We start from the raw sequence: 20,761 nt of genomic DNA, 5'->3' as shown, positions 1-20,761 counted from the left end.
GCAGGGACTCAATGGTAGAAGCCAATGAGAACTCTTCGTTGCACACCCACTACCTGCAAGGCCCTCCACCAGGCCAGTGCTCCTCACCTTCTCCCCACAGTGTGCACTAGGAAGCAAGAACGTGCAGCCCCGGGGCACCTGGGTGCCTCAGTCGTTAAGTGTCTGCTTGCGACTCGGGTCACGATCCCGGGGTCCTGGGATCGAGCCCCGCGTCGGGCTCCCTGCTCGGCAGGAAGCCTGCGTCTCCCTCTCCCACTCCCCCTGCTTGTGTTCCCTCTGTCGCTGTCACATAAATAAATAAAATCTTAAAAAAAAAAAAAAAAGAATGTGCAGCCCCCATGCGACAGAAGAGGACATATTCTCAGTCAGAGGTGACTCTCTGGGGATCCTGCCACCCCGAGTACTGCAGAGGTCCGTGAGAGCGCGTCGGTAACGGCCAAACAGGCCAGGGGCACCATCCTCGCCCCCCCAGGGTCTAGTAGGAGAGGTGAGTAAGGGGCAGAGTGTGTCCCTGCGCCACCCCCAAGGGACCACCCCCAAACACTGCCGAGACAGATGCTGCTTCTTTTCCTAAGGCTTTCCTCAGCCATGCTTCCCAGTCCCTCTCCCGGCTTCCACCCGCTTAAATCCCACCTGCTGCCACGTGGGCTCGCTTCCTCTGGCTAATCTGGAAAGACAGAGCAGCCGACACACCCTTCTGTTGCTCACCATCCACAGAGCAAGAGCAAGTCACTCCTCGCTTCCCTTTCCCTTCTGGAGGAGAGGCCGATAGGACATAGGCCAGTGGGCCGGCCAGTGGATTTATAAGGATACCCAGATACTGCGTTCCCCTACCCTATAACAGCACACTCGTGAAGGGCAAGGAGCTGATGCCCCAAATTCAACTACTGACAAGTAACTTCAAATAACCTTGAAACCTTCGGCCAGAGACTTATCCTTAACCTCTCTGTGATCCGGTATCCTCATCTGTGAAATAAAGACTATTGCACTACCTATTTCAAAGGGTTGTTGGGCACATTAAATGAGTTAGTATGTGTCAAATAGCTAGAGCAGTGCCTAACGTAGAGTGAACGCTAGCCATGATCCTCACCCTGGCTGTCAGCTCTCATGCCCTACCCCCAAGGCATTTCTGTTCAGCTGAATCTTTTTTTTTTAATTAATTACTTTATTTATTTGACAGAGAGAGAGACAGCAAGAGAGGAAACACAAGCCAGGGGAGTGGGGGAGGGAGAAGCAGGCTTCCCGCCGAGCAGGGAGCCCGATGCGATGCGGGGCTTGATCCCAGGATCCTGGGATCATGACCGGAGCTGAAGGTAGATGCTTAATGACTGAGCCACCAAGGCGCCCCTGTTCAGCTGAATCTTTACCGGATCAATTAAACACCACCTAGGGAGCATGCCTGTGCTATGCGCAGCCCTGGGACAAACACCCTACCTGCTTCCTCACCCCAGAGTCCTGCGAAGCGGCCGGGCTGAGCCTTGCCAGGGGAGAATGTCATGCCCTGATTCTGAGAAACCTATGGCGGGAGACTAAGGCAGCCAGAGTGGGAACCCAGGTCGGAGGAAATAGTTTCCCAACCAAACTGGAGCCAACAACTGAAAAAATAAGCTTTGCTGACACTGTCCCCTGTATTTACCAGAACAGAAGCGACTGCCAAACAGCACGCCAGACTCGGAGCTGGGCTCCCCCACCCCCCACCACCAGCAAACTGCACGGCAGGAGGTGGGGGACCATGAAGACCCCACTCCTCCTCAGCGCCTGTCTGGCACACGGTGGGCACCCCCAGTGCTGCTGGAAGCCTGGGGCACATCCGTAAGCGCAGCCCAGGACTGACAATGGAGGCGCCAGGCAGCCCCGGCGGCCGGGGAGGGGGCTCCCCAGCCGGGTCGCCAGCGCCACCCCCACCGACGCGGCTCTCCACCTCCGGCCCAGCAGCTCTGCGGTGTTGGGGTGGCGGGGAGCGCTGCTGGCAGGCGGACCGCGTGCTTGTGGTTTCTGGGAAACGCTGTAGAGATCTGCAGCATTTTTAAAATACTTGTGCTCCCACCCGCCACACACCCCCCTTCACCCCACTCCTCACCCACCCCCAGTCAGGGTGTTTGCATATCTGGTATTTTCCAGAACCATTTCAATGTAAATAAGAGATTAGAAGGGAGCAGAGGACGGGGTGGCCAGGGGTAGCAGGGTGGGCCCCAGGGGGCCTCTCCGGAGCAGGAAGGGGCCAGGGCAGGCCACCTCAAACCAAGGCCCTGCCCCCACACCAGGGCTCCAAGCGGTGCCTGCGAAAACAACCAATGACCACGACATGTACCCACACCCAGCTCAATGTGGCCTGGGCACCGTGCCCACCACCCACGGACTGGGTGGCCAGGGCACTCTGGGGCTGCCGTCTGTCTAGCAGCTCATCGGGAAGAAGGCAGAATGTGCCACTGAGGACAGAGAAGGGAGACCTAGTGGAATAGAAATGACCCCGTCCACCATGCTGCCCTGCTGGTCCCATGCACCCCACTAATCCAGGATAGATAACCCCCAAAATGCTCCCAAAGACCTTTCACCCACCAGCTCTCACGCCCTCGACACCTCCCCACGGGCCACCTCATCACCAAAAGAACTGAGTTTGGGTTCTACCCTGAGCCCCCAGGCCAAAGATCTCACACGGTGACATTGATATCAGAAGTGCCCAAAGCTTTGGAAAAAATGAAGTAAGAATTTTCTGTTTCAAACAAACAAAACCCCAAAACCCCCTCCAAGGATCATCGGGAGTACCATTAGGAACAGAGGTGTTCTAGAACACTGAGCCCAGGCAGCACCCAGCAGCTCCACCATCACCAGAAGCCCCAGGGGAAGCCCATTGCTCAGAAGCTGGCCTGGCAGACGTGGAACAGGTCAATTTTCTGTCTCTCCGTGAAATCCCGCAGATCCCATTCCTGAAAGTTCCCAGGGGCCCGGGGACGAGGTTGGTGAGGCTCATACAGCTTCTGTCCAGGGGTCTAGGGCTTCCTGGCCTAGGGGCCCCCGCCCTTCTCCCAGATGCAGGCAACCCCAACCCGCCAGTCTCCTTTCAGGCCACTGGTGTCCCATCTGCGGGCCCGAGATGCTGGGAAGAGCTAGGGAGCGCCCAGCATGCCAGGTCTTCCTGGCTGTCTCTGAGGACAGGGCTACAGGGAAAGGGTCGGAACAAAAGCATCGTGAGTTCCCCTTGGAAGGAAAACCTTACCAGGAGCAACGGTGGGAAAGCACATCAGGGTGGGTTAATTAAGGAAGCAGCAAAATTACCTTCCCTGGATGCCTTTAGAGACGGGGCAGAGGGAAAGGTACAAATCATCATCCTTGGCATTGACTACCTACCGAAATCTACGAAAGGTGGTTTACGCAAGTCTACGGACATGACAACCTCTTCAGGAACGTCACAGACCTAGAGCCTTTGAGTACAAACCCCACGGTCCAAAGGGAGAAGAAACTGTATCACAGATCTCTGGGAAAGGCCTGACGGCTCCACATAGAGCCCGAGGAAGCAGGCCTGACTGGCAGGGGGTGGGTGCCTTCCTGGAAACCCCCACCTCACCCCTCCCACCACAACTTCAGAAGCTCAGGGAAGCGGAGCTTTCTGGGTGGAGCTCCCCTGCAGGCCAGCTCTTGGAGGCAGGGGGACAAGCACATCAGCCAGGGGTTAGCAGGTGGGCTTTTCCGAGCTTGGCAGAAACATTCTACACCCTTACTCCCTGCGATGGGCCCGCTGAGGATACAAATGGAAGGGACTGGCTCTCTTCTCTCCCAGGCCCTCGTCCTTCTCAGTGGGCCCTTGACTTTCCCACTCAGCTTCATGGAGCGGGAGAAAGGAATTTTGATCCAACTGGGGTTTTAAGATCCTCGTCTGTACCAACACCCCCTTTCATCTCACCAGACTGAGGGAACGCTTTGCCTTTAGACAATTTAAGAGTAAATGATCCAAAGCCAAATACCCTAAAACACCTTCCCTGAGGAGCCAAGGAAGGAACTTAGCATCTTCCTGCAAAGCTGACATCCCACTTGGCTCTCCTCTCCTCCATCCCCCACACTAGTCAGGCACGTCTGAAATCTCTCTCCATCTCCACGGCTCTACTCAAGTGCGCGCCTCCATTCCACTAGGATGACAACGACAGGGCCCTCACTGTTTTCCCCACGGCGGCCCTTGCTACAGCCAGCAGCATGCTCCACGAGCAGCCAGAGATTTCCTAAAATCTGGTCCTATCACTCCCTGATTAAAACGGTTTCTTGCCCTTTGAAGTTTACATTCCTTAGAATGGCTCACAAGGGCCTTCGTGACCTGTCCCCTGCTGGTCTCTTCTGCTGCTTCTCTCAATCCTCATTCCCCATGCACTGTCCCCCCAGCTTTACCCCCCTCCCCCACAATGTGTCATTCTCTCTCCAACCTCCAGGTCTTGGTCTGTGTCTCTCACAGCCTTCCCCTTCCTCCTGCCTCCCCTGCATTCATCTCCCACCCAGACAGCAGCTCTCCCTGTGATCACTCCCAAGGCTGGACTTCCAGTCCCCTCCTCTGTGCTCCCTGGGACCCCATACTGGCCCCTGTTGGGGAGCTCCTCAAATGGCACTGTCATCATCCGCTATTGGACCATCTCTTCTGCTAGACTATGAGTTCCCAGGGGCTGGGGCTATATCCTGCTCACTGCTGGCTCCCAGGACCTAGCACACAGTTGGTGCTCAACAAATGTCTGTTTAATGAGTGGAGTGGAATAGAAGATAGCAGAAGAAGAGCTGCTTCTCCCACTTTCTACTGGGGCTCCATGTCTATCTCCCTACTGTGGCTCACCCCTACTCCCGGCGGAATCTTGCTAGCAGCTACAGGGACACATGAAGGTGTGAGCCACGCATTCTGGATGCACATCACGTGAGAAGGAAATGCGAGGGGCTGTCTCTCCCTGGGGCCTTCTGAACAGGCCACGGAGAGGAGCCACGAGGCCTGGTCTCCATCCGGGTGCAGAGAGAAGAGATGGCCAGCCGGTTCCCTCAGAGCTCCCTGGGGACAGGCAATGTGTGGACACAGTTGATGGATGACCTGACGGGCAGGGTGGCCGCCAGGAGCCGTCCTCATGGGGCCAGAGTTGTCAGGGTACCCCGCCCAGGAGCCTCGAGGAAGTGGGAAGACTCTTCTTGGCATGGAACTGAGCTGAGAACTGCTGCCAAGAAAAGAAGCCGGAGTGGGAGTGGGAAGAAGAGGAGGAGATGGAGGAAGAGAGCTGTGGTAGAGGCCTCAGCGCTCCCACACCAGCCCCGGGTCTGTCCCAGGAGGCCAGGCTGCCGGGCCCAGTCTGCTCCTCTCTGCTGTGGCCTGAGTCCCTGCCACCTGCCAGGGAGGAAAAGATGCGGGGCTTCTGCAGCCCTATGCTTCTCACTGTTCTCTCGGATGGCTCTTGGAGACTCATGAGGATGGAGCTTGCTCTGTGTCCCCTGCCAGACCCCCTAGGCATCAGCCTGGGGAAGAAGTCCTCTGGGCACCACTGGGCTTGCCCCACGGGGGCTAAAGCAAGCCAGCATCTCAAGGGATACCAGTCCCAGCTGGAATGTGGACTCTACGGGCACCTCCAAAGCTGAACCATCCCCTTCCCCAGGGATAGAGGGGCAGCAGCCTGTTGCGAAGGGAGAGTGGCCCACAGAGAAATATGAGATGCCAGGATGATCCCTAGGCTATAAAGAGAAAACGAAATAGCATCTGGGATGCCAGGCCCAGGGCCCCACAGAGGCCTGTGCTGTGGTTCAGCGGGGAGCTGGCAACAACCCCCCCCCCCAGGGGATTCATTCTTGAAGAAGAAAATTCCATCTGTTAAAAATAACATTAGCTTGGGAGAAAGTAGACAGACATGGCAACATAGGATAGGCTTTGGCTCTGAGATGAAGACCACCCCCTCCACACTGTGGTTCCCTGAGCTCAGTCTACTCCGGTGACTGACATGCAGTAGGTACTTTATGTGAGTTTCTGGAATAAATGAGTCCAGGTCCTGCCCTGGATTCCATACCAGGCTCCCTCCCACTCACTACCCCTTCCTGACTAGCAAAACTGCCTGACCTCCACCGGGCTCAGGGTAAAGGAAGGTCTGGAACCCACTGCCAGTGCTTCCTGCCAGACTCTGACCCTGACACTCCCAGGCCCTCCAGGCCCTCCAGGCCCTCCATGCTGCTAGGCTGAGCCGCCATCTGAGCATCCACTTCCCCTCCTGGGGAGAAAGCTAGCACCAGAACTCTGCCTGCTTCCTTAGCATTTCCTCCCACTTCTGACTTTGACACATCTGGCTGGCCACTTAGCGCTGAAAGGTGCTGGCCAGGCTATGCACTGGGCCAGATCTCTGCAATCCTAAAACCCACAGCTAGGAGACAGGGATGGCCAGAGGCCAACCTGTCCTTCATGTTCTGTCTCCAGGTGGAACATTCCAAACTGATACGTTGCCACCCTATCAAAAGACCCCTGGGGTTAAAGATCACTGTTCCCCTGGAGACCCTCTCATACATAGAATCTAAACCTTCTCTGCTCCCATGTCACCGCTCCCACTGCCGTTTTGTGTGGGCAGGATAACAGCTGGGGTCTCAGGGACAGTCAGGTCTTACTATTTCCGTAGGCTAGATACGTTACGTTTCCAGGTGTTTTCTTCCCCCAGGAGAGGTAATAAAGACTCTTAGAGCCCAGGTGATCTGTATAAATCAGGTCCAGTCACTCCCCCGCTTCAAACCCTACAATGGTCCCATTTCACTGTGACAAAAATCTAAACCCCTATCATGACTTACAAGGTCCTCCATGATCTGGCCCCTGCTTATCTCTGCAACCTTACCCCCTAGTCAACTCCTCATTCAAGGGCAAGAGGATGTCCGAAGTCATCTTACCCAAGAGCTAACAAAATGGCCTCACAGCCCAGATGTTCCACGACAGCCCTGCTTTGAAATAATTCATTTTTTTCTTTCAAGTGTAAATAACATGGTAATTCTCTAGTTTAGTCCAGATGTCGGGCTGGACTAGTAGTCCAGACTGCCTCTCATCTGAAGTGGCACGCATCAGCCTCCGTGCCCCGATTTAGGGCTCAGGAAACATGGTGCCCAAACCCTTCACCCTTGTGTCCTGAAGCCTGTATCACCATGGACCACCCCACGCTAAGGTCGCTCCTCCCAGCTGGCCAGGCCATGTGTCCCTGGGGCCAAGGAGTGGCGCGACTTCTCCGCTCCAGGGTGCCCCATTCATCTACCCAAGCACGATTCCCAACCCCTGCTCCCACCCAGCTGCCCAGGGGGACACTCACATCGGCTGGCTCCCTGCGGGGTCCGTCGCCACTCCGCAACCAGCTCCGGCTCAGCTCGCTGAGCTCTGGAATGGGTTGCACCTTGAGCCGCACGCTGTCCCCAGACTGCCGGATCATCTCCACGATCTCATCCCTGGACTTGCTCTCCACGTTGTGCCCATTAATCTCCACCAGACGGTCACCTGGCACCAAGCCCAGGGCCACGTCCTTGGTGCCCGCGCCGGGCTCAGCGAAGTGAACCACCCTCCGGTAGACCTGGCCCTCGGGGCCCCGATCCAGCATGGTCGTGCGGCGCAGGGAGAAGCCGAAGTCTCCAGTGGGCCTCCGCTGCAGCTCCAGCTCCCGGAGGGCGGGCGGCGGCAAGGGCACCACGGGGGGCAAGCGCAGGTCAGCCGGGAACCTTTTAGTCACCAGCTCAGGGACTCGGGAGCGGGGCCCTGGCCGAGGGAGGCCCGAGCCAGGATGCTGCACCAGCTGTCCCTCGAGAGTCCTCACCTCCACCTGCGGGGATGGCGCCGCAGAGTGCTCGGAGGGGGTGGAGGTTTCTGAGGCGCTCTCATCCCGGCTCCGCTGGGAGAAGGAGAAGCGTTTGACAATCATCTGTGAGTTCTGCTTGGCCAGGGAGCCGAACTTGGCTGCCCGCTGCAGCACAGAGCCGCGGAAGCTGCCTTCCTCGCCCTTGAGGTCATCGCTCGAGCTGGCGGTGCTCAGGTGGCCCGAGTCCAGGATGACACTGCCCCTGTTGCTGTCGGAGTCGATGTCGGTCAGGTGCAGGTCGGAGCCACTGGCCACCTTGATGGGGATGGGGTTGGAGATTTCCAGGCGTGTCTTGGACTCACGCTTGGAGGAGCGGTTCAGATTGAAGAAGCCGCGACGCAGGCTCATCTCCTCCAGGCTCCGCAGCTCCGCCGCCGACATTCGCTCCTTCTTCTCCTTCTTCTCCTTCTTCTCCTTCCGCCCACCATCTTTGTCCTTATCTTTCTTCATTAGGTTAAACATGGTGGGGTACTGCTTTTGGGGGGGGGCACCCCCGGAGGATCACGGGTGCTTAGCACAGGGCCCTCGTCGTACCCCGCCTCGCTGCTGCAAACAGAAGCAGAGAGAGAGAAAGATGATTCGAGCAGAGCCTCTTCCTGTGTCTCCAGGCCAGACAAGGCCAACGAATGAGCGCAGCTCCCCTTCACTGAGAGGGGGCTTACTCTGTGCCAGGTGCTCGGCTTGATACAATACCATCTCTGTTAAGTTAATCCTCATAGCACTGCTATGGGAAGGTCTGTGATTACCCCCATTTTACAAATAAGGAAACCTGAGGTTTCGATAAGGTTGTAAAAGCGCAGACTCCAAAGTCTGTCATCGCCTTTCATCCCTGACAGGTGTGCACCGCGGTGGCTCCTGGGAGCTCTGACCTCCTGGCAGGAGGGTGCCATCAAGCCGACCTGGGGCCTGACTTAAGACTCAACACACAGGCGGCGCCTGGGTGGCTCAGTCGTTAAGTATCTGCCTTCGGCTCAGGTCGTGATCCCAGGGTCCTAGGATGGAGCCCCGCATCGGGCTCCCTGCTCTGCGAAAGCCTGCTTTTCCCTCTCCCACTCCCCCCTGCTTGTGTTCCCTCTCTCACTGTCTCTCTCTCTCTGTCAAAAAAAAAAAAAAAAAAAAAAAAGATTCCACACACAGGAAGAAGGAAAGGGACACAGAAGCAGCCTTAGCCACTGCCTGGCAGAAGACCTCAAGGCATCAACCCTCATTTTCGTGATTTCCACTTGCCACGCGCGTTACCCACACTCTTGTTTGCGCCCCACGGCATCCCTGCAAGGCAGGTGTCATTATCTCTACAAATGAGAAAACAGGGCACAGAAAATTAAGTATACGTTGTTGTCCCACGGCTCAGCGCCGACAAATACTGTTTCCTCTCTGGGGCCCTGGGGCCCCAAGTGAAGCAGGGAGGGAAGGGAAAGTTCCAGACTGAACAGAGGACAGACAGCTGAGAGGTGGGGGTGGGGTCTGCTGGATAAACAGGATCCTAAACTCATATCCTTTTCCCCAGACCAACAACTAAATATAGCCTCGGGAAGAAAGTTGTGGCAGCGTGAGAGACAAGCGAGGTCCGGGGCGCCTGCACCCACGGTGCCAGCCTACTCCCACCTCAGCGCACACCCACTTGGGGACAGGACTGAGAAAGACCCGGCGGGGGTGGGGTTCAAGCCAGGGAACAAGTTCTAACCAGCAGGGAACAAGGAGCAGAAGTAGGCCATACCACCTAATTAGAAATTAAGTGCAATTTCTTCTCTCTCCAAGAAGTCCTCCCCCTCTGAGTTCGAGACACAGGACCGACAAGCTCACTCCTTCCAGCAACGACCTTTTGCGAGGCCCTGGAGAGGACTTCCCCGTGTACCCCACCGCCACGACCAAGCCAAGGCCCTCCAGGCTCCCCAACCTACTGAGAGGGACCCCTGGCCCCAATACAATGCCTAGGAAGACATCAAGGCCAGGAACTCCCAAGGGTCCTGGTGGCCCTGACTAATCGCCTCCTCCCCGCCCAGCACCCTGACCCACGGGGCTCCTGAGAGATCAGTGTATCCTTCCTAGAGCAGTGCTCTTCACAGAAATACAATTCAAGGCTTAGGTGTGATTTAAAATTTTCTAGCAGCCACACTAAAAAAGGTAAAAAGAAACAGGTGAAATTAGCTTTAATGATATATTTTCACATAAATAGATCCAAGATATTGTCGTGTAATCTACATGAAAAATATTGAGATATTTTACATTCTCTTTTCCATATGAAGTCTGCATAAAAATCCAGTGTGATTTTTACACTCAGAGCACATCTTAATTCAGACTAACTACATTTCAAGTATTCAACAGCTACTGGCTATTGAACTGGGCAGTGCAATTCTAGAGAAATCTTTAATTATAGAGCATATCCAAAGAGGTGGGGAATCTGGCCCAGTTACTAGCTCCCTGTGGACCTAACAGGCACCCCTTGCCCCTTCTGACCCATTTCTACCTAGTAAAACAAAGTTCCCTCCGACCTTTTTGGTTCAAAATGCTCCATTCACAGTACCCGGGAGTAGGCAGACAGGAAAGGTAGGGTCCAAGAAGTGTGAAGCCAGGGGCAGCCCCGTGCAGCTGACTCTGGACTGATTTGGGGTGGGGGAGAACCTGACAGCAGGCCTCCTCTCTTCAGGGCTCTATTTTGACCTGGGGAGTCTCTCTCTCTCTCTCTCCTCCTGAATATTGATGGGGTGTGGCACAGACCTACCATATACCAGGACGTGGGATCTTCCGGTGGTCACCGCCCTCACCCATCACTTCCTGCACTGTCTTAAAAGGCTGATTTAGGGGCGCCTGGGTGGCTCAGTCGGTTAAGCGTCCGACTCTTGATTGTGGCTCAGGTCATGATCTCAGGGTTGTGGGATGGAGTCCTGTGTCAGGCTCCAGGCTCAACACAGGGTCTGCTTAAGATTCTCTCTCTCCCTCTCCCCCTACCTACCCTGCCCCCATGCTCGCATTTTCTCTCTCTCTCTCTCTCTCTCTATGTATTTAAAAGGGGGCTGATTTAGAAGATGGCTCCAAAGGCAGCTGTATGGGAAATGAAGAAAGAAACCCACCCTGGGGACTGGAAGAGGACAACTGAGTCTCTTGGCCTCAGCCTCAGCCCAACCATGAGAACCCAACTGCCTACCACGCTATCCCACCAAGACACCTCTTTTGGTCTTCAGTTCTTACTCTGCAATCCTTACCCAATCCTGGCTCTTTGCCGGGGGCTAGACATCTGAGCAGTATCAACGGAAAACAGGCCCCAGAATTCTAGAATCTTTGGGCTGGAAAGGTTCCTGAGAAGTAATTTCATGGAAATCCCTGTCTTGGCCAAGGCTTGCCCCTCACTGCCATTGAGGCAGGCAGGAACCACACGCGGTCACTGCTAGAGCAACAGCATGGGGGAGGAGGGCAGCCACTGGCCAGCAAGGTTAGTGGGTCCGCTATCTAGGCCTGGATCTGCCGACAGATCGCTACGGGACCTTGAGCCCGTCACTTTGCTCAAGGTTGGACTGGATGATCTACGGCTCTTCTAGCTCGAAAATTCCAAATATCTAAGTCTCTTGTGGACACAAGTTATTTATTAACTTTCTGCCAAAGTTACCCCTCTCATCCCAACCCTGGAGCCTTCGGAGGCTGTCCATTTCAGCCCTCCCCTCAGCACCCCTGTCCTGCCAAAGCCATGCACACAGCTCACAAGGTACCCCTTCCCCACTGTCATCCCTACAACTGCCTGGCTGTGACCTGGGTTTTCTCCTGTGCCACCTGTCTGGAGCCACCTGCAACTTCGCTGTCCAGGGTCAGACCCTGGTACAGGTGTTGCTGTTCCTCTGCTCCTCAGAGCCCACTCTGCCGGGCACGGGGCTCCATCACCTTCCTGTAGACCTTGGCCCTTTCAGCATCTCCTGTCCTCAGGTCCAAAGACTCTAGCAGCAATGACATCAGCACTTTTCCACTCTTCATTCTGCGCTCTTCATTCACTCATCTCTTACCCTCTCCAGTGAAGGGAACCTTACAGTTTTCTGACCTCCTTCTCTGCCTTTCTCCCCTCACCCTACTCCAGGAGGCCTTTCCTAATTGTACGTGGAGGAAAGGTATGTATATAAATTAGGGTATGTACCTACATCATCTGGACCCTGCTGCTCCCCAAATCAGAGCAAAGTACAATCGACTTGGTCAACTCAGATGCCTTATTACTTTAAGACAGAAAGCGTCTTGAGGGCAAAGACCATTTGACTCAACTATGCATCTATCAGTTCATCAACGGGAGAAACAATTTACATACTCATAGAATGGAATACTACTTGGCAAGAAAAAGGAAGCAACTACTGAGACACACAACAGGGATGAATCTCAAAAACATTATGTCAAGTGACAGCCAAAGAAGGCTTTGACAACAGAGTACCATACTGGTAAGGTACTATTTATATGAGGTTCTAGTACAGACGGTCCCTGCCTTACAACGGTTCAACTTAACAATTTTTTTGACTTCACGATATGCATATGTGAAAGCAATTTGCATTCAGTATAACTCATACTTCACATTTTGAGTTTGGATCTTTTCCTGACCTAGCAATATGCAGTAAGGGGCTCTCCTGTGACACTAGGCAGTGGCGGCAAGCCGCATGATCACAAGGGTAAACAACTGATCCACTTACAGCTATTCTATACCCAGGCTATACCACTCTGTCTTCACTTTCTGCACGCACAGTGTGCGACCAATTGCATGAGATCCTCAATACTTAATCATAAAATGGGCTTTGTGCTAGGTGATTTTGCCCAACTGTAGGCTAATATTAGTGTTCTGAGCACATTTAAAGTAGGCTAGGCTAATCTATGATGGCCGGTCGGTTAGGTGTATTAAATGCATTCTCAACTTACGGTATTTTCAAGTTACGATGGGTTTAGCAGGAAGGAGGTAAGCCAAGGAAGATGTGTACAGATAAAACTAAGCTAGGTGAAAAAAATCAGAACACGGATTACCTCTGGATGGTGAGGACGGGGGTAGGGGTGGGAATTGCCTGAAAAAGGGCAGGAGGGAACTTTCTGGAGTGATGTTCATATTACATTATCTTGATAGGGAGTTGGGTTGACAGGAGTATACGTGTGTCAACAGTTATCAAATAGCGCACATAAGACTTGTGCATTTCATTATGTGAAATATTCACTCAAAAGAAAAAAGAACTGTAAACAAATACTGAAGTCTGGTTAATGATATATATATATATACTAAAGTATTTGAGGCAAGATATGCCGATGTCTGGGTGGCTCAGTTGGTTAAGTGTCTGACTCTTGATTTTGGCTCAGGTCATGATCTCAGAGTCGTGGGATGGAGCCCCGTTGTCTCAGGGTGTGGAGCCTGCTTGAGGTTCTCTCTCTCCCTCTGCCTCTCCCCTACCTCAAAAAAAAAGTAAATTAAATAAATAAAGATAAATGAAACTAATGAAAGAGCTTCGGCTTCAGATGTCAGGTAGCAAACCTAGGACCAAATCCGAGGTAATAGCTATGCAATCTTGGGAAAGTCACTTCATACCTCTGTGCCTCTGTTTTCCCATTTGTAAAATGGGGATAATAACAGCACCTACCACATAAGGCATGGGGACTAAATGAAATTGGTCTAGGGCGCCTGGGTGGCTCAGTTGGTTAAGCGACTGCCTTCGGCTCAGGTCATGATCCCGGGGTCCTGGGATCGAGTCCCACATCGGGCTCCCAGCTCAGCGGGGAGCCTGCTTCTCCCTCTGACTCTCTCCCCTCTCATGCTGTTTCTCTCTTGCTCGCTCTCTAATAAATAAATAAAAAAAATCTTTAAAAAAAAAAAAAAAGAAAAGAAATTGGTCTATAAGCCCTCCATATGACACCTAGCCCAGAGCAGGCCCTCAAGAACGGTACTCAGTCACAGCAGGGCACATTCTTACCATCTAAATGGGACAGTGGACAGCATACGGTACGCAAAGTGTGTACCTTAGCCCAAGTGTGACTAAAATAAGTCCAAACATAAAATCTTAATGCTGGAGAGAACCTTTGTATATGCAAAGTACAGCCCAAAGAAGTGAAGGCAATTCTGTGAGCACATGGTCAGGCTGGATCACATTGGCTCAAGTCCAGAGGCCCCATGTACCTATTGCCAAGACTAACTGCAGGCAATTCTTAGCTGCAGAAATACGAATGGCCAACAGACAAGAACAGGTTTGCAGCCTCAGTCATCCGCAGACACATGAAAGAACACAGAGGTATACTGTTGTCCACTTAGCCGTTTAGTAAAAACTACCATTATTAATAACATCAATCAAATAGAAGACAGGAAGCAGGGTAGCTCATGTGTGTTGCTGGGAGCATAAATTGGTGTGAGGAGGGCAAACTGGTGGTATCTATGAAAATATTTAAATGTACATATTCTTAGACTAGGCAATTCCACATACAGGACCTCGACAGATATGTTCACACAATAAACATGGCTAATCTTTGCATCACTGTTTGTGATTGCAAACCTCTGTCAATATAAAGGTCCGTCACTGGAGGAATAGCTAAATCATAGAACTGGGCAGTTATTAAAAAGAATGAAGGAGATTTGTATATACTCACCTGGAAAGATTCAATACTATATTGTTAAGTGAAAAAACCAAGTTGCCGGATAATATATAATTTTTATAATTATATATATTTTAAACTATGTGTATGTGTGCATATATATCCGTGCACATCATGTATGTGCAATATTTCCAGATGCATAGAAAAATGTATGCTTTGGGGAAGAGATAGGGATTTTAGAAGAGTCATAGCAGATCTGTGTTTCATCTATATTGTTCTAACTTTTTACAATGAGAATATTTAGCTGGTGGGGGTGTGTGTGTGTATCTAGGCCGAGGGGTTTAGATAGTGGGATTATGTATAATATTTCTTCTACTTTTCTGTATGCTCTTTATTTCCCACAGGAAAAAATATATATTTATATTAAATTGTATTCATGTAACATGTTAAAAATATATAATAAACATGTATTTTATATATATCCATGTATATAATATTCATTACCAAATTTTATCTGTGGTTTCCGTGGAGTTGGGGCAAGCAGGGGTAGTACCACTTTAGCTTTTTATCTAATAGACTTCCTAGGGATTAAACCTTTTCCCAGCATATGTTACGTTTGCGATTTTTAAAGATTAAAAAGAAAGAAAAAGAAAAAAAGAAAGACTTGACAATCCATTTAGCATGAAGGCTATAAACCAAATTTGCAACGGGAAGTTCAAGGCTTGCCATCTCGCGCCTCGGAAAAGTTTCAGTGACTTGGGGGACTTGGTTAAAATAGATCTCACTAGTGTCTTGTGGCTTTAAGAGGGGACAGATTTAAATGGGTCACCCTGCAGCTGGCAAAGCAGAAACCCCAGGAAATGGAAACTATAACGTTGGAATCCCAAGAAAGGCGCCCAGACTTGGCTGCTGTGGGTGGACACTTAAAAGGGTCAGTCCCCCACACCCCACTCCCAAACCACACTCACAAATAAATACAAAGGAAATACTTTCCCAAGAGAGCCGGCCTCTCTCCCTTGGCCTCTGACCTCCCTAAGCGGCCGTTTCCTACAGCCCAGAAGCCTTTCTTCGGCGCCGGCCCCGCAACGGAGGGCTTGCAAAGGTGACCCGGCGGGGCTCGCACAGTACTTGGCTCGCCCCGGCCGGGAGGCGGGGGCAGGTGCCCCCAACCGAGTGGCGCAGGGTGACACTGGCCGCTGCCGCCGAGCCTCTTCCCGGCCGGTCGTGCTAAGAGCTCCGCAGCACCCCGTGACTCACTGCCAGGTCACACGGAGCTTATCTGGCTCCAGGTGTGCTCGCTTCGACTGCACGCTTCTCACATGACATCAGCCGGCCGCCCGCCGGCTCCGGCTCCGGCTTCGGCTCCCGCTCCCTCGGAACCCGCGGCCCCGAGCACTTCCAGGCAGCCCCGCGGCGCCTGCCGCCGCGATACCGTCTCCCCTGGAACGCAGCGGTCTCGCAGGGCCCGGGAGGAACGACAGCGGGAGAGGTGCCAGCGGCGCGGCCAGGTGCCCCGCTGCTCTTCCACGTGCACCTCCTCGGCTCCACGCTGGGGTTTGCCGCAGCCGGCTGGGCGCTAAACTCAGCTAACACTGCCCCCTCCTTCTGTGTGACCTTGAGCAAGTCCTCTCCCCTCTCGTGGACCTGAGAGTTCAGACTTGGCCCCAAGCCCTTGCCTTTGCTGGAGAGGTATTCTGCTCAACGCTGATTTGCAGGTTCTAATCCTGCTCTGCCTCTGACTTTCTGTGTGACCTTGAGCCCGTCGTCCAACATCTCTGAATACCCGAGAATAATAAAAATAATCCCTTGTAAGTGATGGTAAAGTGCCTAGCAGAGAGAAAGGGCCCTGGGCCCTCTAAAAACCTCAGTCCACGGGGCGCCTGAGTGGCTCAGTCATGGGGCATCTGCCTGTGGCTTGGGTAGTGATCCCAGGGTCCTGGGATGGAGCCCTGCATAGGGCTCCCTACCCTACGGGAAGCCTGCTTCTCCCTCTCCTACTCCCCCTGCTTGTGCTCCCTCTCTCGCTGTGTCTCTCTCTGTCAAATAAATAAAATCTTAAAAAAAAAACAAAACCCTCAATCCACGGTTTAAACTCCTGCCTGACTGTAAGCTATTTGAACCATCAAGGGAATACGGATAATTTATAAGCCACACAGTTCCCACCTCAAGGAAAGTGAAGTGGGGAGAGGTGTGGAGGCTTTCCAGTTCTGCTCCCCGCCCCTCCCAATCCAGCTCCCAACCCAACTCTCGAATTCAGGGGACAAATGGTGATGGGGAGTGAGATGCAGAGTGAACAGATCTTAAAGCACCCAGGAGCCTGACCCAAAGAAGAACTTCAAAGCCCCATCAAGCCCTCAGCCCCAGTCCTGGGGGAACCACTCTCACACCCTCTAACCTTTAAACTACACCAGGCCAGAGCCCCTCAGCTTTACCCATCACACCTGGGAGAAGCCTGGGATAAGGCCTGGGGCCCAGAGCCACCAACAGGACCCAGCTCACATGGATGATCGAGTTCCAGTCCGGGGCATCCACTTCAGGTGAGGGGCGTCTGGCTGGGCACAGATCTCGGGTTTGAAGGAACAAGAACAGCCCTGCTGCTCTGGAGACCTGTGACACACCAAGTGCGGATCAAGGTTTCCTGAGTTCCAGCAACTCCCTGCTCCACCCGAGTAGGGTGGATTCTCCCTTTCAGTTCTGCCCCACCCCGTCCACCTTGGGGGACCGGCCTCTGGGGGACCCCGGAGGTTTCAGGCCCAATTTCTGAAGACACAAGCACCCCTTAAAGGGCAGCCTCAAGCTGGGCCGGGGAAGGGGGCTCCAGGCAATAGCCCGGCTGCCCCTGACAGCCAGGGAGTGAGGCTGAGGGACCAGGCAGGAGTCAGGAAGGGGACAATCCACGTGAGGGCTCCTGAGGAGAGCCTGGGACACCCGAGGAAGCCCTCAGGCACACACCCTGGCACCTGAGCCAGGCCTAGGAAGCATAAACAAACTAGATACTCAGAACTGCCAGGCACCAGGTCATCAACTGTTCAAAGTTCAAAGCTTTCAAAGGAAGTGACCACCGGCATTCTATCCCTCCCACCCCCACCTGCGACCCTTCTCATTGCCCTAACCCTCCAACACAATAGCGTCCCCCATCGTCTTCCTGGAATTGAGGCCCCAACCCCAATGTCCTCAACCCCAAATGGACAAGCACACCTCCACCCGAGGCTATATATAATTAGTCATGTCCAGCAACCAGGAGGATGTTTCCTGGAAAGTCCTCATCACAAAAGGGCAGAGGGGAAGCTGAGGAGGTGGCAGGCCATTGACAAAGAGCCAGTGAGGTCTGTCAGGAAGCCAGAGACCTCAGGAGAGCAACTTTCAATATCCCCAAATAGAAAGTAGCTTCTGAACCAAAAGGGTGGGGAAAGCTAGACAAGGCCTGGCCCATTGCCATGACAACAGGAAACCAACCTGCCCAAGAAAAGGGCTCCAGATCTCATAAGCATATGGAAAGGCAGCCTGACCCCCTAGGTTCAGTGTCTTGCTAAGGTGATCTCGCTCTTAACTTGACCTTCCCTCCCTTCCAGCATGGACTCACTTGCATACATACTTCAGACAGTTCACTCTCCTTGGGGGAGACATGCCAGGTACTCCAAAGGACGAATGAGCCCACACAAACCAGCCTGACTCACTGGCCAGGTGAAGCGGGGGAGGGAATCCGATTCCATAATTTTGGGGGTCCATCTGAGGGCAGGAAGGCTCTAGGCAGGAGAGCTCCTCCCAGGAAGCATTGTCCCGGGCCTCTCTACACAAACACAAACCAAAAGGACACTGCCAAACCCATGCCCCATTGGCCCAGTGACCAGGCAAAAGGACTACCACTTAAAAAACAGACTGTCTGCCTTCCCCCACCCCCATCCACCCCCCAGCCCAGTTCATTCTGGCTGGCAGCCTTTCTAACTAATCAGCAGGACACATGTGCCTTGCAAAAGGGTGACATCCCCATCCCTCCTCCCTGCCCCCAACAAAGCCCCAATGTGTGGTATGCCCCTGCAGGCCTTATCTCAGCCAGGAACATGACCCACTCCTCACCATGCTTGGTACCAAGCAGCAGCCCGCTCCCCCCCCCCAACACGGCGGTGGGGAGCAGCTAACCTTACCACCTCCCCTTCCCATTGGCGAAACAACTGGCATGACAGGTTAGCAGGGCGGGGCGTCAGGGCAGTCTCTCCCAGAGGCCTGGGGCAGGCCGTCCGACCTTCCCACACACACCCCACCCCTTTGCAGGGAAAGGTGAGGTGAGCAGCCAGTCACAGGGGACAGCCAGCACTCCCTAATCCCCAAACCTACCATTCACTCACCCCCATCTTCTGCGCCCGGGGAGGGGGTCTGGGGAAGCGGGGTCTCCATTGTTTTGCCAGCCGTCTAGCAGCTGCTCCTTTGAGAGGAGCCCGCTGTCGGCCTGGCAGTGAAAGGGTGCAGCCGCTGGGAGGGATAAAGGGCTCGGCCGAGGTGCTCGCTGTCCCCGCTGCTTTCCTCAGAGCCTCGCTCGCTCGCTCGCTCGGACTGGGGGGCGGGGGCCTGGGCCTGGCCCCGAGAAGCCCCCTATCCCGGAGGCTGCAGCCTCCACCCCGCAGCTCGGGGCCACCTGGGCTCCCCCAAGCCCTCAATCCCTCCCCCAAACCGAGGGCCACCCTGCCCTGCCTCCGCGCGCCCCCGAGCTGGCAAAGGCGGCCAGAGCTCCCCTCCCCGCCCCTCCCGGTCGGCCCCGGTTCCTGGGCGCCGAGCTCCGCCGCGCAGCCGGGGACCGGAGCCGGGAGTCCGGGCCGCCGCTTCCAGGGGACAGTGGGGGAGGAGGAGCCGGCGGGCCCCTCCACCCTCCCGCCTTCCCGGCCCGAGCCCGCCCCGCCGCCCCCACCCCCGCCTCCCCGGGCCCGGGCGGTCCCCGAGCGGCCGCCCCCGCCGCCCCGCGCTCACCGGCCGCCGGAGCCCGCCCGGCAGGCAGCAGAAGCGGAGACGCGGCATCCAGCGGCCCCGGCCCGGTCCGGGCTGGAGCGCAGCGCGGCGCAGAGCAGCGCCGCCCCCCGCAGCCGCGCGCGCCGAGCCGAAAGGGAGCTCCCTGCTGGCGGCTCCGGGGATAAACGCCCGGCCTTCCTGGCAGCCGCTGGGCGCGCCTCCAGAACGAGCCATGCGGGCACCGGCGCCGCTCCGCGAGCCCTCTGTCCGCGTCCCAGAGGCCCCGCCTGGAGCTCCTGAGTGCACGGGGCGCCGGAGGCCGCTGGGCACGCCCAGGGCAGGCACGGTGCCCGCCTGTGGAGAACAGGTTCCTTCCAGGGCCGGCACTGGACCCCGTGGGCTGTGTCCAGGAGGGTGCTGCCCAGGGCCGTGCTGTCCGGAGGAAGCATTGGAGTCTTGCTGGTCACATCTTCCCAGGGTGGCTCTGCAGAGGCGGACACAGGGCGCTGCTGTATGGTGCCAGATGGCTCAGTCCAAAGCAGGCACTGCCTGCATGTCCAAGGTGACACAGGCAGAATGTCCTCCCCAAGGTGGACACGGGCTTGTGGTAGCTTGGTCTGAGAGAGCCCTGCCTTAGTGGGGCTGCCTGAGGGGTGTACCAGGGCCCAGGAGACAGTCCTCAGGGGCATTCATTCACTCCCAAAAGGAGACCAACAATGCTGATTAACACCTTTTAGTAGCTTTTTATTTTTTTTAAGATTTTATTTATTTATTTGACAGAGAGACACAGCGAGAGAGGGAATACAAGCAGGGGGAGTGGGAGAGGAAGAAACAGGCTTCCCGCGGAGCAGGGAGCCTGATGCGGGGCTCGATGCGGGGCTCGATGCGGGGCTCGATGCGGGGCTCGATGCGGGGCTCGATGCGGGGCTCGATCCCAGGACCCTGGGATCATGACCTGAGCCGAAGGCAGACGCTTAACGACTGAGCCACCCAGGCACCCCTTTTAGTAGCTTTTTTGGAAGGGGGTCTGCCCCTGGTTGTCATGTCCTGTAAACATCCAGTGAACTGCTCTCACCAAGAAGGGATTTTAGACGTCCTGGGAGGGGCCGGACGTGTTTAGAGAGCAGGCCTCCAAGATAGGTGCTATTGTCTTGAGTTTGGAGATGGAGAGGTAGACACTTCTACAGGCAGTGTCCTTACTGGAGTGGGGTACCCTGGAATGTGAGAGAAACTGAGCGTGGTGGTGCAGGAGGAAGGGCAGCCCTCTGCATAGTTAGCCCAGCTGAGAACTTCTGTAGACCGGGGTGGCCCAACCTGACAGATCAGGGAAGGTTGGAGCAGGGGGGCCCAGGAGCAAAGGGCTGAGTAAGAGCTCAGAGATCCTGAGGAATAGACCACACCCAGGATGTGCATTTTGCATAAAGGAATAGCAGGCCACCCAAACTCAATTAAACAGACTTTTACTGAGAGGC

General features: G+C 54.6%; 1 protein-coding gene across 1 annotated transcript in view; it reads right to left on the bottom strand.

Moving 5' to 3' along the window:
- MYO18A (myosin XVIIIA) overlaps positions 1-19,452 on the bottom strand; it is a 78,409-nt gene extending 58,957 nt beyond the window's left edge. The window contains exons 1-2 of the mRNA XM_073879579.1: positions 19,311-19,452; positions 7,284-8,366 (exon numbers count right to left, since the gene is read on the bottom strand). Coding sequence (XP_073735680.1) covers positions 7,284-8,282 — 999 coding nt within the window. The 5' untranslated portion in view covers positions 8,283-8,366; positions 19,311-19,452. The remainder of the gene's footprint in view (positions 1-7,283; positions 8,367-19,310) is intronic.
- Positions 19,453-20,761: the final 1,309 nt, after the last annotated feature.

This window comes from Callorhinus ursinus, unplaced genomic scaffold (genome assembly GCF_003265705.2).
Source record: "Callorhinus ursinus isolate GAN/ISIS: 27379988/994484 unplaced genomic scaffold, GSC_fseal_2.0 scaffold34, whole genome shotgun sequence".
NCBI lineage: Eukaryota > Metazoa > Chordata > Mammalia > Carnivora > Otariidae > Callorhinus > Callorhinus ursinus.
This window is presented reverse-complemented; position numbering and strand designations above follow the sequence as displayed.